This window comes from Cyprinodon variegatus, unplaced genomic scaffold, assembly GCF_000732505.1.
Source record: "Cyprinodon variegatus isolate N-32 unplaced genomic scaffold, C_variegatus-1.0 Scaffold1347, whole genome shotgun sequence".
NCBI lineage: Eukaryota > Metazoa > Chordata > Actinopteri > Cyprinodontiformes > Cyprinodontidae > Cyprinodon > Cyprinodon variegatus.
The window spans coordinates 133,719-147,916 of NW_015151800.1; the positions used below are offsets into that span (position 1 = coordinate 133,719).

General features: G+C 39.2%; 2 protein-coding genes across 3 annotated transcripts in view; both read left to right on the plus strand.

The window, feature by feature from the left end:
* The first annotated feature begins 5,796 nt into the window (after positions 1-5,796).
* Positions 5,797-7,577, plus strand: LOC107102946 (beta-crystallin B3-like). The gene is made up of 6 exons (XM_015402421.1): positions 5,797-5,909; positions 6,224-6,305; positions 6,403-6,518; positions 6,609-6,741; positions 6,817-6,959; positions 7,156-7,577. The coding sequence occupies exons 2-6, from the start codon at positions 6,231-6,233 to the stop codon at positions 7,454-7,456; spliced, it is 768 nt and encodes a 255-aa protein (XP_015257907.1). The 5' UTR covers positions 5,797-5,909; positions 6,224-6,230; the 3' UTR covers positions 7,457-7,577.
* Positions 7,578-11,053: 3,476 nt separating this feature from the next.
* Positions 11,054-14,198, plus strand: part of LOC107102941 (citron Rho-interacting kinase-like) — a 33,061-nt gene continuing 29,916 nt past the window's right edge. For both annotated transcript variants that reach the window (XM_015402414.1, XM_015402415.1), the window contains exons 1-4: positions 11,054-11,180; positions 11,405-11,527; positions 11,608-11,752; positions 13,111-13,286. In XM_015402414.1, coding sequence (XP_015257900.1) covers positions 11,426-11,527; positions 11,608-11,752; positions 13,111-13,286 — 423 coding nt within the window. In that variant the 5' untranslated portion in view covers positions 11,054-11,180; positions 11,405-11,425. The remainder of the gene's footprint in view (positions 11,181-11,404; positions 11,528-11,607; positions 11,753-13,110; positions 13,287-14,198) is intronic.

Sequence of the window (14,198 nt, forward strand, 5' to 3'; positions counted from 1 at the left end):
CTTTCTAAAGATATAAAGAAAAATGTTCTCCTGGGGTCATTAGAGGTCAACTACTCCCATGGCCCTGCTAACATTTGCAAATATAAATAAATTTGGTGTCAATCAACTGCGCTTCGTTTGTGCAGCAAAAATTTTCGTTTTTGCTGCCATCAACAAAACTCTACAAACTATTACTAATTATATTAATAGTAGTTTGTAGAGGTCATCAAAGGTCAGTGAACATCCGTTAATGCTGAGACAGTGAATTTCATATTAATTATAAATTGCTAACCTATGAATATTAATAATTTATTTTAACCTGAAAAAAAAATAGTGGCAAAAGGGACAATTTTTGCAGCACAAACGAAATGGAGTTAATTGACACCTATTTCGTTGGATTTAAAGAAGGTGGGGGGGCTAGTTGACCTTTGATGACCTCTAAAAACATTTCTTTATATCTTTAAAATGATAGCGGCACAAACGGAAATTTTTGTTGCACAAACATAGTACAAACATTTGACACTGATTTGAAGGTGGGGGGGCCAACTTCACTCAGGTGTAGTGGACCTATTCGCCACACAAGAGAGCACACAGTGTCCGCTGTGGTTCTCCCTGAGCACGAAGGAGGATCCACCTCTAGGAGTGGATGCCTTTGCTCATCCGTGGCCACAGAAACTCCTTTGCACTTTATACCTCCGGTCCCGCTGATACTACACCGGGTTTGGTCAGAACTGCTTCCGCTAATTCTAATAGCCCCCCGATCGCACAGATGCTCTGTGGTTCCCCAAACTACAGTAGCTGCTGTCAGGCCGCCCGTGGCAGCTGCCATGGAGGGAGGATGTGCTCCTCCACGTAGGAGGAGCAATCAGAAGTTACCCGGAAATAGGCCAGCGTCTCTGGGCCTGGCCGCTGAACGGGTGCGCTTACAGAGGCTTGGCCTTCCGCATGAAGTCATGCGCACCATTCAGGCTGTATGGGCTGCCTCTACAACAGCGCTATATGCGTCAAAATGGAAAGCTTTTGAGCGCTGGTGTGCGGAGAAAGGCGTGGATCCCATTTCATGTCCTCTAGCCTGCATAATAACGTTTCTCCAGCAGCTCATGGAAAGAAAATTAACCCTGAAGACTTATGCTGTGGCTCTTTCCTCTTGTCATGAGGGTTATGGTGACAGAACAGTCTTTAACCATCCTCTGACAAAGCGGTTCCTGAGAGGTGTGCACAGACACAGACCTGTGTCACGCCTACTGGTTCCTCAGGGGCATTTAGCGNGCCATCAACAAAACTCTACAAACTATTACTAATTATATTAATAGTAGTTTGTAGAGGTCATCAAAGGTCAGTGAACATCCGTTAATGCTGAGACAGTGAATTTCATATTAATTATAAATTGCTAACCTATGAATATTAATAATTTATTTTAACCTGAAAAAAAAATAGTGGCAAAAGGGACAATTTTTGCAGCACAAACGAAATGGAGTTAATTGACACCTATTTCGTTGGATTTAAAGAAGGTGGGGGGGCTAGTTGACCTTTGATGACCTCTAAAAACATTTCTTTATATCTTTAAAATGATAGCGGCACAAACGGAAATTTTTGTTGCACAAACATAGTACAAACATTTGACACTGATTTGAAGGTGGGGGGGCCAACTTCACTCAGGTGTAGTGGACCTATTCGCCACACAAGAGAGCACACAGTGTCCGCTGTGGTTCTCCCTGAGCACGAAGGAGGATCCACCTCTAGGAGTGGATGCCTTTGCTCATCCGTGGCCACAGAAACTCCTTTGCACTTTTTACCTCCGGTCCCGCTGATACTACACCGGGTTTGGTCAGAACTGCTTCCGCTAATTCTAATAGCCCCCGATCGCACAGGTGCTCCGTGGTTCCCCAACCTACAGCAGCTGCTGTCAGGCCGCCCGTGGCAGCTGCCATGGAGGGAGGATGTGCTCCTCCACGTAGGAGGAGCAATCAGAAGTTACCCGGAAATAGGCCAGCGTCTCTGGGCCTGGCCGCTGAACGGGTGCGCTTACAGAGGCTTGGCCTTCCGCATGAAGTCATGCGCACCATTCAGGCTGTATGGGCTGCCTCTACAACAGCGCTATATGCGTCAAAATGGAAAGCTTTTGAGCGCTGGTGTGCTGAGAAAGGCGTGGATCCCATTTCATGTCCTCTAGCCTGCATAATAACGTTTCTCCAGCAGCTCATGGAAAGAAAATTAACCCTGAAGACTTATGCTGTGGCTCTTTCCTCTTGTCATGAGGGTTATGGTGACAGAACAGTCTTTAACCATCCTCTGACAAAGCGGTTCCTGAGAGGTGTGCACAGACACAGACCTGTGTCACGCCTACTAGTTCCTCAGGGGCATTTAGCGCTGGTTCTACACGCTCTGGTAAAGCACCATTTGAGCCCTTAGATCAGGCTCAAACTAAATTGTTATAATTCAAAACAGCTCTGCTGTTAGCTCTGACATCTGCAAAGAGAGTGAGCGATCAGTCCGCCCTCTCTGTTGCTCCTTCCTGTCTCAGCATACGGGGAGACGACAGCTCAGCTGTGCTGTGTCCTAAACCAACGCTCACACCCAAGGGCATCACAAGCTCTTTCAGGTCGAGGGTGATAACTGAATGGCTTCTATCCTACTCCTCATAACTCCTAGGAGGAAGTTATGCACCATCTCCTCTGTCCTGCGCGTGTGCTCTTGTGTTACATGGTTCGCACGGCTGCACTGCGCTGCACAGAATGCATGTTTGTGCATTACAGAGACAACTCTGCAGGACAGCCTTTGACTGCACAGCACCTTTCAAACTGGCTGTGTGACGCTATTTGACAGGCTTATACTTCTAGATTGGAGCCTCCAGAAAAGCTCAGGGCTCAACTGCTCGAGGGGGGCACCATGGACAGCTAGCTGGCTAACACATGTTGGATAAGCTGACTAAAATATTTGCCTTTTTTCATTTCAATAATAAAATATTTAGGTTTATCTGTTGGTCTTTAATCACTAAAAGGAACCTCAGTGTGGACAGTCAGGATAACCAGCACTTCGAGGTTCTTTATAAAATTAAGAGGGTAAGCCTATGTTACATTTCTGGCTCAAACATACCAAACAGGTTTATTTGTACAAGTTGGTCATACCTCCAAGTGGCTGCGACGCTCAGAGACCATTCGCTCATCCCGGTTCCCAAAAAGCTTCTTAGGAGGAAACACGAGGTTCGCCAGCTGTACAGAAATAAGAGGCGTCACAGATGAGTTTCACATGAACAAATCTCTTAAAAAATCCATTCCGCAATCTGACAATGAGTTTTATTATTACCATTTGATATTCTGTCAGAAAATCCACAATAGAATTTAAAATCCTCCTTCTCACATATAAAGCCTCAAATGGCCAAGCTCCATCTGATATCAGAGATCTGATTGTTCCTTTGTTTTCCTAACAGAGCACTTCACTCTCAATCTGCAGGTTTACTAGTGGTTCCTAGAATTTCTAAAAATAGAATGGGAGGCAGATCTTTTAGTTATCAGGCTCCTCTCCTGTGGAACCAACTACCAGTTTCACTCCGTGAGGCAGACATCCTTTCTACTTTAAAGGGTAGGCTTAAAACTTTCCTTTTTGATAAAGCTTATAGTTAGAGTGGCTCAGGTTATCCTTAGCTATCTCTATAGTTATGCTGCTACAGTTTTAGACTTCTGGAGGACATAGGGACCCCTATTTCATCCCCCTGCTTCATTCCATCTCTGCAGAATCTGTTAGTTAAATCTCTAAAGTTATGCTCTCTCTGCTTTTTCTCATAGTAGCTTCGCCTCATCTGTTTGGCTGTGACGTCACCATGGAGAGAAATATCAGCTGCGCTGCTGCAATCAACACCTTTGTTTATAGAGGTTCGAGATCGGCCTTTTTTCCAGTGTAGTCCTCTTTCTCTGACATTGACTGGCTGGATGTGCTCTCCTTATCCTCTGACATGGGAGTTGGCTCGGTGCTCGTCTGCCTGGCTGTGTGTTTCCTGGACGGGGCCGCCTTTTACAGTTGCTTTTTGTATCTCTGTTTCTGTCTCCTTGAACCCCAGTCTGCCTCAGGGGATGGCTGCTCACACTGAGCCTGGTTTTGCTGGAGGTTTCTTCCTGTTAAAAGGGAGTTTTTCCTCTCCACTCTCGCTACAAGCATGCTTGCAGTGTGAGGGATTGCATTCGAGTCAATGAGTCGATGCAATCAACTGGTTTTCCTTAGATAGAAAACTTTGAATCAATTTGACTGTATGATCTGGTGAACTGTAAAGTGCCTTGAGATGACGTGTGTTGAGAATTGGCGCTATAGAAATAAAATGATTGAAAACAGAACCTAACACCTCAGCGTTGTAGGACAGAGCATAAACGCGGCTTACTATAGGATATTTGGACTTCAGGCTTTTGTGCATTTCTCTGAAGCGAGAGTAGCGTCTGAACACCGTCCATGTGTCGTCCATCACGGTAATCTGATAAAGATTGGAACATTTCATCACTAAGAATTCAACAGATAACATGATGATATATGATGGGAAAACTTGTTGGCTGTTAGTTTACCTAGGTTATGGATCCAGAAGGAGCCTTTGGACCTCAGAGACTTTTAGCATTTTCTGAGGCACTGAGCCAACACTGAATCTCTTCGAGAAGTTTTAGACAAGGAATGTTTAAAAGTTTCAGGACTAACAGTTGCATCTGGTGTAAAACCATAAATGTCATTAACACCGCTGAGAAAACATAAAACCAATGTGAAGATGTATATGCAATGAGTTTTGCTGCATTCCTTTTTAATTTTGTTTACATATTCACAAACTCTAATCTGATTTACAGACACCGTTAATCCATATTCATAAAAAGAAAAAAAACTGCTCAAAATAAATAAATATACAAATGAATTGTGAAACAGGACAACGTTTTTTATAGTTGATCCGCTCAGGTGGTCGTTCGAAACAAATTGCATCTACTAAACATAATGACGTCAGCAGAAAAAGAGGTATTATCAGTAAAACAATTGAAATACAGTCAGAGATCCAATGGTCGCAGGTTACAGGAATAACAGGCCAAGGAGATGAGGCCCTAACCCATCTATCCAACTCTATTCTGCTATACCATATAAACAAGGCACCTCAACTTATAAAAAAAACTCTGAATCCAAGGTTAGAAATGTGCTCTAATCTAGTTGAAGCTTGAAAAGATATCCCATGCTTTCCAAAACTGTTCCCAAGAAAAAGGACATAAATAAAACCAGACTCAAGAAAACTGACCCAAGCACTGAGCCATGTGGGATTCCAGAATTAACTTCTCTGCTTGAGGAAGAGTTTCAAATGCATCAAAGCAATTCAGACTAAACCAGTCTACTGCAGCTCCATTCATTTCTAGCACGTTAAATCTCTGAAAAAAATTTGATATCATCTGTACTAAATGCATTAACAAGATTTAACACAAATAATAGCTTGTCAACAATTGACAAGCTAATGAAATCATTTGATGTTTGGCAATAAAGTTGAATGATTTTGGATGGGTTATGACAAATGCAAAAAACAAAAACTGGATTGGTCCAAATGTGCTGACTGTGACTTATCTGTGTTGATGCTCTTGGCTGGCGCTCAGTGCATTTACCCCTATAGGATCATGATGTGGATGGCAGCCTGGCCAAACCTGGCCAGCGGTTGCCACTGTGCCAGGGACAGAGGGCAAAGCTATTGAGATGCACTCTGATGGACACAATGGGTGCGACAGACTTGCTGCATCAACAGGCTTTTTGCTGCTGTGGCCAGAAATAAACCATAAATACCCCCACTGGCATCCACCGACTGCTCGCCAGGCCTCCACAACCACACACACCCTCACACTGAGACAGGCAGGAAGCATAAAGAAAAGACCAAAAGAAAGACGGAGAGCGTGGCTTGTTCGGGGTGCAGTAAAGCACAAGCCATCCAGGTAAATAAATATCTTTCTTAAATGCTATAATAGAAGTTTTACTAAAAGAAAAAAAAAGATCAAGTATTGACTAGATGTTTGAAAATAGATGCCTTTAATCATGAAACGCATAGGTATTTCATTGGCCATATCCCCAAGATTTAAAGACAATATATGTTTCAAAACAATTATATTGTTGTTTTTGGTGTGTAGAACGTTGACCTACTCGTGAAATCGGTGTGTCACATCAGTTTAGAAGAAATGAAAATGGTAAAAATCACTATGATTGCTATTTTTGCTCTAAAGTATGTTGAATCTCTTTTCTTTGTTTCTAGAGAAGACATGACAGAACAGCAGGGAACCCCAGACCAGCTGCCTGCAGAGAAGGGCCAAGGAGGGGCTGGAGCCACATATAAGGTAGTTTTCTCTTTAATATCACCACCCAACTGTTGAAGTTACATAAATCTGTGTTTGGACCACAACATTTATCAATTAAACCCCCTTTTTTTTGCAGTTGGTTGTATTTGAGTTTGAGAACTTTCTTGGGAAAAAGGTGGAGTTGTCCGGTGAGTGTAAAGACGTGTTGGAAAAGACCCAAAGAGTTGGTTCGGTCATTGTGGAATCAGGACCGTGAGTGAATCTCTGTTGCTTATAATATCACATCTTGTTTTGAGTTTGCTCATGTTTCATTTTTTTTTTACAATATATCTGTATTGATAGGTGGGTAGGGTATGAGCGTATAGGTTTTGGCGGAGAGCAGTTTGTTCTTGAGAAAGGAGAATATCCACGCTGGAGCACCTGGACCAGTATGCAGAGTAGCAACACCCTAAACTCCTTCAGGCCACTACAAATAGTAAGTAGGGATTAGACACAGAACCTTCTCAGATTTTAAGTGTGATGTAAGGAAGCATTTTCTTTCTCTCCTTAGGAAAGTGCAGATCACAAGTTGCAACTGTTTGAGAACACAGCATTTGAAGGAAGAAAGATGGAGATTGTTGATGATGACGTTCCCAGTCTTTGTGCTCATGGCTTCCAAGACCGTGTGGCTAGTGCAAAGGCTATCTCTGGAACGTAAGATATAACATAACATTAAGGCTTCTAAGTCACGGGAATATTGGAGATGCTTAAACCAACTGTGGTGTAGAATATAAAAGCTAAAGGCTTAGAGCAAAAAAAAAACGAATGTACTTAATGCACTTTTAAAAGTTTACACATCCTTGTCAATTACAGATTTACAGATCCTTCTCTCATTCTTTCTTTTATGAAGGTGGGTAGGATATTCGTATCCAGGCTATAGAGGGCACCAGTATGTGTTCGAACATGGAGAATTCAAGCATTGGAACGCTTGGGGAGCCACTGCACCTCAGATCCAGTCCGTCCGACGTGTGCGCGACATGCAGTGGCATAAGAGAGGGTGCTACATTCAACCTGCCCCAGCCCCTGCCCCTGGTCCTGCCCCTGCCCCCGCACCTGCCCCCGGTCCTTTCCCTGCACCGCCCAAACCCAATCCAGATCCAAATCCCAATCCTAATCCTCAACCAACTCCCAAATCTCAACCACAGCCTTAACCCCAAAGATAGGCACCCTCACCACCTGAAGAAAGCTGAACACATCTGGTCAATCCCCCTTTTCTCCTGTATGCTTCTTATTGGGTGAAGTTTCCTGACCATGCAGCTTTGTAAAACTGAAACTGGCAAAATTGAAACATATTTCTGCTGGAAATAAAGGCTTAAGGCTTGACTTTGGCTATGTGCAGATCTGTTTCATAGTAATTATCTACTGTATAAAGGATTGCTTGGCACCTCCATTGGTGTGACAACTTATCAAAGTGATAAAAATACACATATAAAAACATCAGAAAGCCCTAAAGGGGTTTGTAGCTTTTGAACAGTTTATTTTTTTTTTTACTTTTTTTAAAGAAATTACAGCACCAATTCACAGCACATGTCATCTGAAGGCACTTTACAATTAAACATGATCATCCAGTAAAACTGATTCAAAATTTTCTATCTAAGGAAAACCAGTTGATTGCATTAACTCATTGACTTAAAGGCAATGCCTCACACAAAGCATGCTTGTAGTGACTGTGGGGAGGAAAAACTCTCTTTTAACAGGAATAACCTCCAGCAGAACCAGACTCAGTGTGAGCGGCCATCTGCTGAGGCCGACTGGGGTTTAAGGAGACAGAAGCAGACATAGAAATATACAAAAGACAGCTGTAAACCAGTTCCACAGGTGGCTGCATCCAGGTAACAGACAGCCAGGCAAACGACCTCTGAGCCAGCTTCCATGTCAGAGGGGGAAGAGAGCAGATTTAGCCGGTCACAATCAGAGAAACAGGACTATACTGAAAAACAGGTCAAGCTCCAACATCTATAAACAAAAGTGTTGATGGCAGCAGCACAGCTGATATTTCTCTCCAGGATGGTGTCACAACCAAACAGGAACAGACCAGATGAAGCTATGAGAATACCAGGGAGAGCATAACATTAGAGATTTAAATAACAAAGTCTGAATAGAGATAGAATGAAGCAAAAGCATTAGAAAGATTTATCATGAGTGTAAACAAAGTGAAATCGGTCAGATAGAAACGATTTAAATCAGTCTAGCGCTGTTCCTTTACAAAATATTCAAGTCTTTCTAAAAGAATATTATTATCAGCTCTATCAAATGCAGCACTGAGATCTAACAGGAAATGTAAAGATAAAAGTCCATTATCTCAGGCCATGAGAATGTCATTAGTGACTTTCACCAGAGCTGTTTCATGACAACTTATCAACAAAACAGGTTATCGAGATTGGGACTTTTTTTATATATATGTCATCCGTCTTTCTAAAATGAAAAATTGTGCATACAACAAAGTATTCACCTTTTAAATTCAAACTTTGAAAGGAAATGTGTCCTCATCGCCCCATTAATTTTTAGTGAAAAACTGGCATTGGTATACCCAAATTGTTTTTGAATAACTTAATAAACCTGTCATAAAATGACCAAAATCCTGACCAAAACCTATAACTTTCAAACAGAAATTTAACCATACGGCTAAAAAACATGTACGCACCCTCTATACCAAAGAGAAAGATAGAATGCAACCATATGCATGCATAGGTTACATCTTTTTGTAAAAATAAATATGATGTGGATGTGTGGAATTGATTATATTCTGACTTTTACTAACATGTCTTACATGTAATTAATTTGTGCATATTGTCTATTTTAATGCACAGTTGCCTGTTTTATCCCTCCTTTACTGCTGTTTACCTTGTTCTCTAAAGTTAAAATTTCTTGTTCATTTGTTTATAGCTGTCCAAATGTGCATTTTTCTATGACTCTTGAACTGCCTTTTTAGCAGTGGCAAGATGAGCCAATCTTGGGTAAATGTTTTATTGGGGCACAGAACATTTTAATTAAATAAAAAAAGGTGGACAATAGTTAAATATTTGATGCATTAAGTTAGCCTTGGAACCAAAGGGCAGCTTGGGAAACATCTGTGTCATTTAGTTAAATTCGACTTTTATCTTGTTTCAACTGAAATTATTATTCTTTTTTTTTTATGGTTTGAAACTATTAATTTAAATTTGCCTAAATTAATAATCCTGTACCAGAGAAACAATAACAAAAAACCCTGAAATAATTAGTAACCAAGTTAATATCTATCTCAGGTCTAAATGTGCTAGTTTTGCATGATCGAATGAAGTCACTCATATTTGTTGGTGAATGCTATCATTGGTGCAACACCATCCGAAAAGATACTGTTACAAAAAAACAACAACTACCCATTTTGTTACCCAGTATGCTACCCATAGTATTTAAAATTTTACAAAAGGAATGTGACTTTGTGTGTGCTTTTTGTGTGCTGTATTACTAAAATCATTAGACCTAAAGGGACAACACTTTAAAATCTTTGAGCTATATAAGACCTGTCTTTATGCTAAATAAGCTTGACAAAAATTAATTGTTGGGTTTTACAAATACATTATAATTAAAGTATGTGGATACAGATAAACTAAACATATTCTTTGGATTATTATTTTAATGTACATTTTTTTTCAGGAATAGCACATATTTTTGACATATTTTTTATTAAAATGACATCAATTGAACTGACAAACAATATACAAAATAAAACAGAAATGTAAAGGTAAAAAAAAATATTACCAAGGAACCAGTTTGATACAGTGCATGTCTGTATCAGTGTATATCATCATAATAGATTTATTTAGTATTATCTCTTAGGTACAGGGGCCACAACAGGGGCCAAGACCAGTTCTATAGGGGCTCTGGCTTCTTTCGGCCCCGGTAAAGAACCGCCAATGTTTTTTAGTGCTCTTATTTTAACTTTGTTTAATCAATATCTATGTTATCGTTTATTTTTATTTAATCTTTGTACCTTTAATTTTTCAGTGTGGGAGCTAACAAAGTTTCGTTGTAATGATGATAACCATAAACACCCCATCATGCTGTAATATATTTAAACATTGAAGACATATACTATGGAGGACCAACTCTGCCATATTTAAAAAGAAATACAGAAATAAATAAAGGCTCAATAAATAAATAAGCATACAATTAATTGCCACCAAAAATACAATAAACATGCATACAGAAATGTAAAAAGGGCAGGCAGAAATGTAAAAAGGGCAGACAGAAATAAATAGCGGCGAAGAAATAACTAAGATAAAAAAATACAAAGGAAGAATAAAACAGACAAAAATATTATAACATTCACATAAATAAATACTTAAAAATGTAAGTAATTAAAAAATAAAGTTGAAGATTATAAAGGACAGAAAAATAAATAAGGTAAATATTACAGAGGCAAATAAATAAAGAAGCTAATTTAAAGAGTTATATTCATTTATGTTTCACTGTATAATTTAATTTCTACTTACATTTATTTGTTTATTGTATTTTTGTTGGCAATTAATTGTATGCTTATACATTTACTGAGCATTTATTTATTTATGTATTTATTTTTAAATATGGCAGAGTTGGTCCTCCATATGTTCCAGGTCAGGCGAAAAAAACTACACTTTACAGGTTTCGAAGTGTGGACACTCTCCTCAGTGATGTAGGCCATCAGTGATTGGTTGGAATGCCTGACAGACCCGCCCAGAAACAGGAAGAACATCCAATAGCAAAGCACTTTCATTCACTTGGCTTATGACGTAGGCGTGAAACGCGCAAAATTTGAAACAGTATCCCGGAAATAGCAGCGGAATTAGAAGAGGTTGAGAGCATTTCTCTGCATTTATGTTAACTCTGCACCATTAATATATGCATGGCAGTCAGGTAAGAGTTAACATATATCAGCGCTTTGTTTATATTATGGATTTTAGAACGGTTGTAAGTGACGCTCGTTTGTTAGCAAACTAACGGAACGTTAGCTACAGTTAACGTAGCGCGAGCTAAATTAACGTAGTATTGACATTTGGTGTGCCTGGTTCTGTTTATTAAATAAAAGTTAAATATGGCGAGAGTTTACACTTCGAACAACCATTTGCTCTTCCATTTAGGTTATCCAGATTTAGCGAACCATGTTGAAATTTAAATATGTGGGTCAGGGAGCCCTGAAAACACCGTGTTCCTCTGCTGACCCCATCACCAGCCGCAGCTTGCGTCTCAACCAGGTTTTTCAGGTAAGGCTAGCAATTCTACGTTTTGCTGTGGCACATTTTAGAGCAACTGACTCGTTTCCCTTTTTTTGTCCTCTCTCCAGGGAAGAGTGAGCCTGTACGGCGGGCAGCAGGGAGGATGGAGCTTAGGACGGGAGGAGTTTCTGGAAGCGCTGTTACTGCTCTACCAAGAGTGTACATCCCCGGAGCTAATGAAGATAAAACATGTGGCAAAGTTTGTCCATAAATGTATGCAACTTTATCTAAATGCAATAACTAAAGAAAATGCTTGATAATGTATGCAAAAATACAACCTAAATGGAAGAGAGGCAAGTTACCTTTTTTGATAATTTGCATACCCCTTACAAATGGGTCCCTCAGTGAGGTCTAGAAGCACAAGATCTATATCCAGCCATTCCGCAAAGATGCTGCTACATGGCTGTACATCTTATTTTTTTTTGAATTGACCAATTAGATGAGCCCTTGTATGATATATTACCTACTGTAAATTAAGTGGAAAAATTGGGAAAATTAAAAAAGTTAAGTTAAAAAGTTAATAAGGATAGTTGACAATTGTATTTAGGTTTATAAACTAAAAAAATTAAGTGACGGTATCAGCATTAATGCCTCTAAGGTTGTGTTGTACCAGAAAATTGTGTTTATTTCACTCTCAGAGTCTTTTTCATGAATTTCTTATAGAAACACTTTTGTTATTTCTTTTAATATATTCAGGCAAGTTGATGTTTCTTGTTATTACATTGACATTCATTTTTGCCATCAAAATATCCATATTTTTGGAATGTTACAGAGATAAGGTGTTTTCCTGGATTCCAATAACACTATTTTCTTGAAGTTATAAAGGGTTAAGCTGTGTGAGACCTAAAGGTTGGACAGGTACACTTAAAAAGAAAAGCCTACTTCTGGTCAGAAGTTTCAGAAGTTGTCATGTTTTCATCATTAGATTTTCCTTTTGGTTTGTTTTAGACTTAAATTGAGTTCTTGCATTTTAAACTGCCACATCACAACATTTTAAAATTGATTCATAGCTAAATTCACTCTTTGAAATCATAAAAATCGAATTACAAATATTTTATTTGGCATGTAGGATATAATTTTTTTAATTATCCATGTAGTTGAAGCTTCGGCTGGTAAAATATTTATTTTCTCAGGTCTCAGTGAAGTTTAACGAGAGAAGTTTTGTATTAATTATGTGATAGTGATGTCCCTCCATCTTCTCATCCTTTCAACCATCTCTTTTCTTTGCTATCCTTCATCTGTTTGTCCATCCAATTGTTTGATCTTGTATCCATCCATTTGTCCAGTATCGTCCACTGACTTTTTAATTTGGTCATCTGACCTTCTGCTTTTCTAATCATTCTTTCTATTTAAGCATTGTTTATTTTTGATCTCAAATCAGATTAATTGTAATTTAGGTGATCTAAGTTGTTCCAAAGGTCAAGGTTTTATTTTTTGTAAATACATTTCCTAAATACCATTAAATAATTCTGGAAGAATGTTATAAACATCTGTAAAAGTGTGAAATTCTATTCAGGAATCCTAAATATCTCATAAAGGTTTTGCCTATGTCCTAATGCTTGTCTGCACAGTTTCTGAGGTGATCTCCGAGCTTCGTGCCTTGCAGCCTGCAGTGCATGACTTTGAGCTGCGTGCAGTGGTCGGCCATGGTCGCTTCTCTGAAGTCCAAGTTGTGAGAGAAAAAGCCACAGGAGATGTGTGTGCTCTGAAAGTGATGAAGAAGTCCGTGTTGAGCTCTCAAGAAAATGTAAGATGCCTTTCTTTGATTTGTATAAAAAAAATGACAGATTTGCAAAATTTAGACAACACATTTTAAGGAAAATTAGGTATGTAAAGTCAGACCAAAAGTTGTTTTGAAGCTGCACTCTTTAAAAGACTCAGAGGGGTGCGCTGTAGGGCTGAATATGATTAGGAAGTGTGGGTATGGTATTTCACAGCTGTGGTCTCTGGCATATGACTAATAGAACAGATTTCTGTCAGAGCAGTATGAGCAATGGCAGAAAATGTTGAGAAGAGAGCAACCGACTGAAAGACTGAATGAACAAGTAATGTTTTATTAATGTCACCTGTAACCACCTTGCCTCAGTTGACATTTTATAGTGTAGAGTAAGAACTAAAAACTATTCTAGGGGATATAGTGAGGATTTGGAAAATCTTGTAAAAAAAGTGATTAATCGGTGTAGATTTAAACAGCTGAGTGTCTTTATGGTGATTTTGTTGATTTGTTTTTCATATTTTTCGGTATTCTTTATATTTTTTTATTTCTGCTATAAAACCACTTTGTAATTGAACTGACCACTCATGCCATACTGACCCATTCTCACACTACATGTCACGTACACTCATTGGCACCCAGTTTCGCACAGTTTTCTCAGATTAGTGGGTAACATGGAAATCTGCATGATAAAGGGGGGAACTGGAAAGAAACTTGCCTCCCATTTACCAGACTGTTTGCAAATGCAGCTCTTAGGATCAATGATTATACCTGTGTTATTATCTCTTAATATAAACTGCTTTGTTTAGATTATTTTTGAAAAGAAGGACGTTTTTGACCTCATCCCTTTGTCGCTGGGGTTTCCTTCATTACATGTACAGTGTCCCACTTAAGATTTCCATTGTTCTTATAGTTGCGTCACGTTAAGAGTTGGTTTTTTTTTAT

Coding starts and splice junctions, on each gene's coding strand:
- LOC107102946 (XM_015402421.1), top strand. CDS start 6,231: ATGACAGAACAGCAGGGAACCCCAGACCAGCTGCCTGCAGAGAAGGGC. Junction 6,306..6,402: donor GGGCTGGAGCCACATATAAG/GTAGTTTTCTCT, acceptor TTTTTTTTGCAG/TTGGTTGTATTTGAGTTTGA. Junction 6,742..6,816: donor CCTTCAGGCCACTACAAATA/GTAAGTAGGGAT, acceptor TTCTCTCCTTAG/GAAAGTGCAGATCACAAGTT.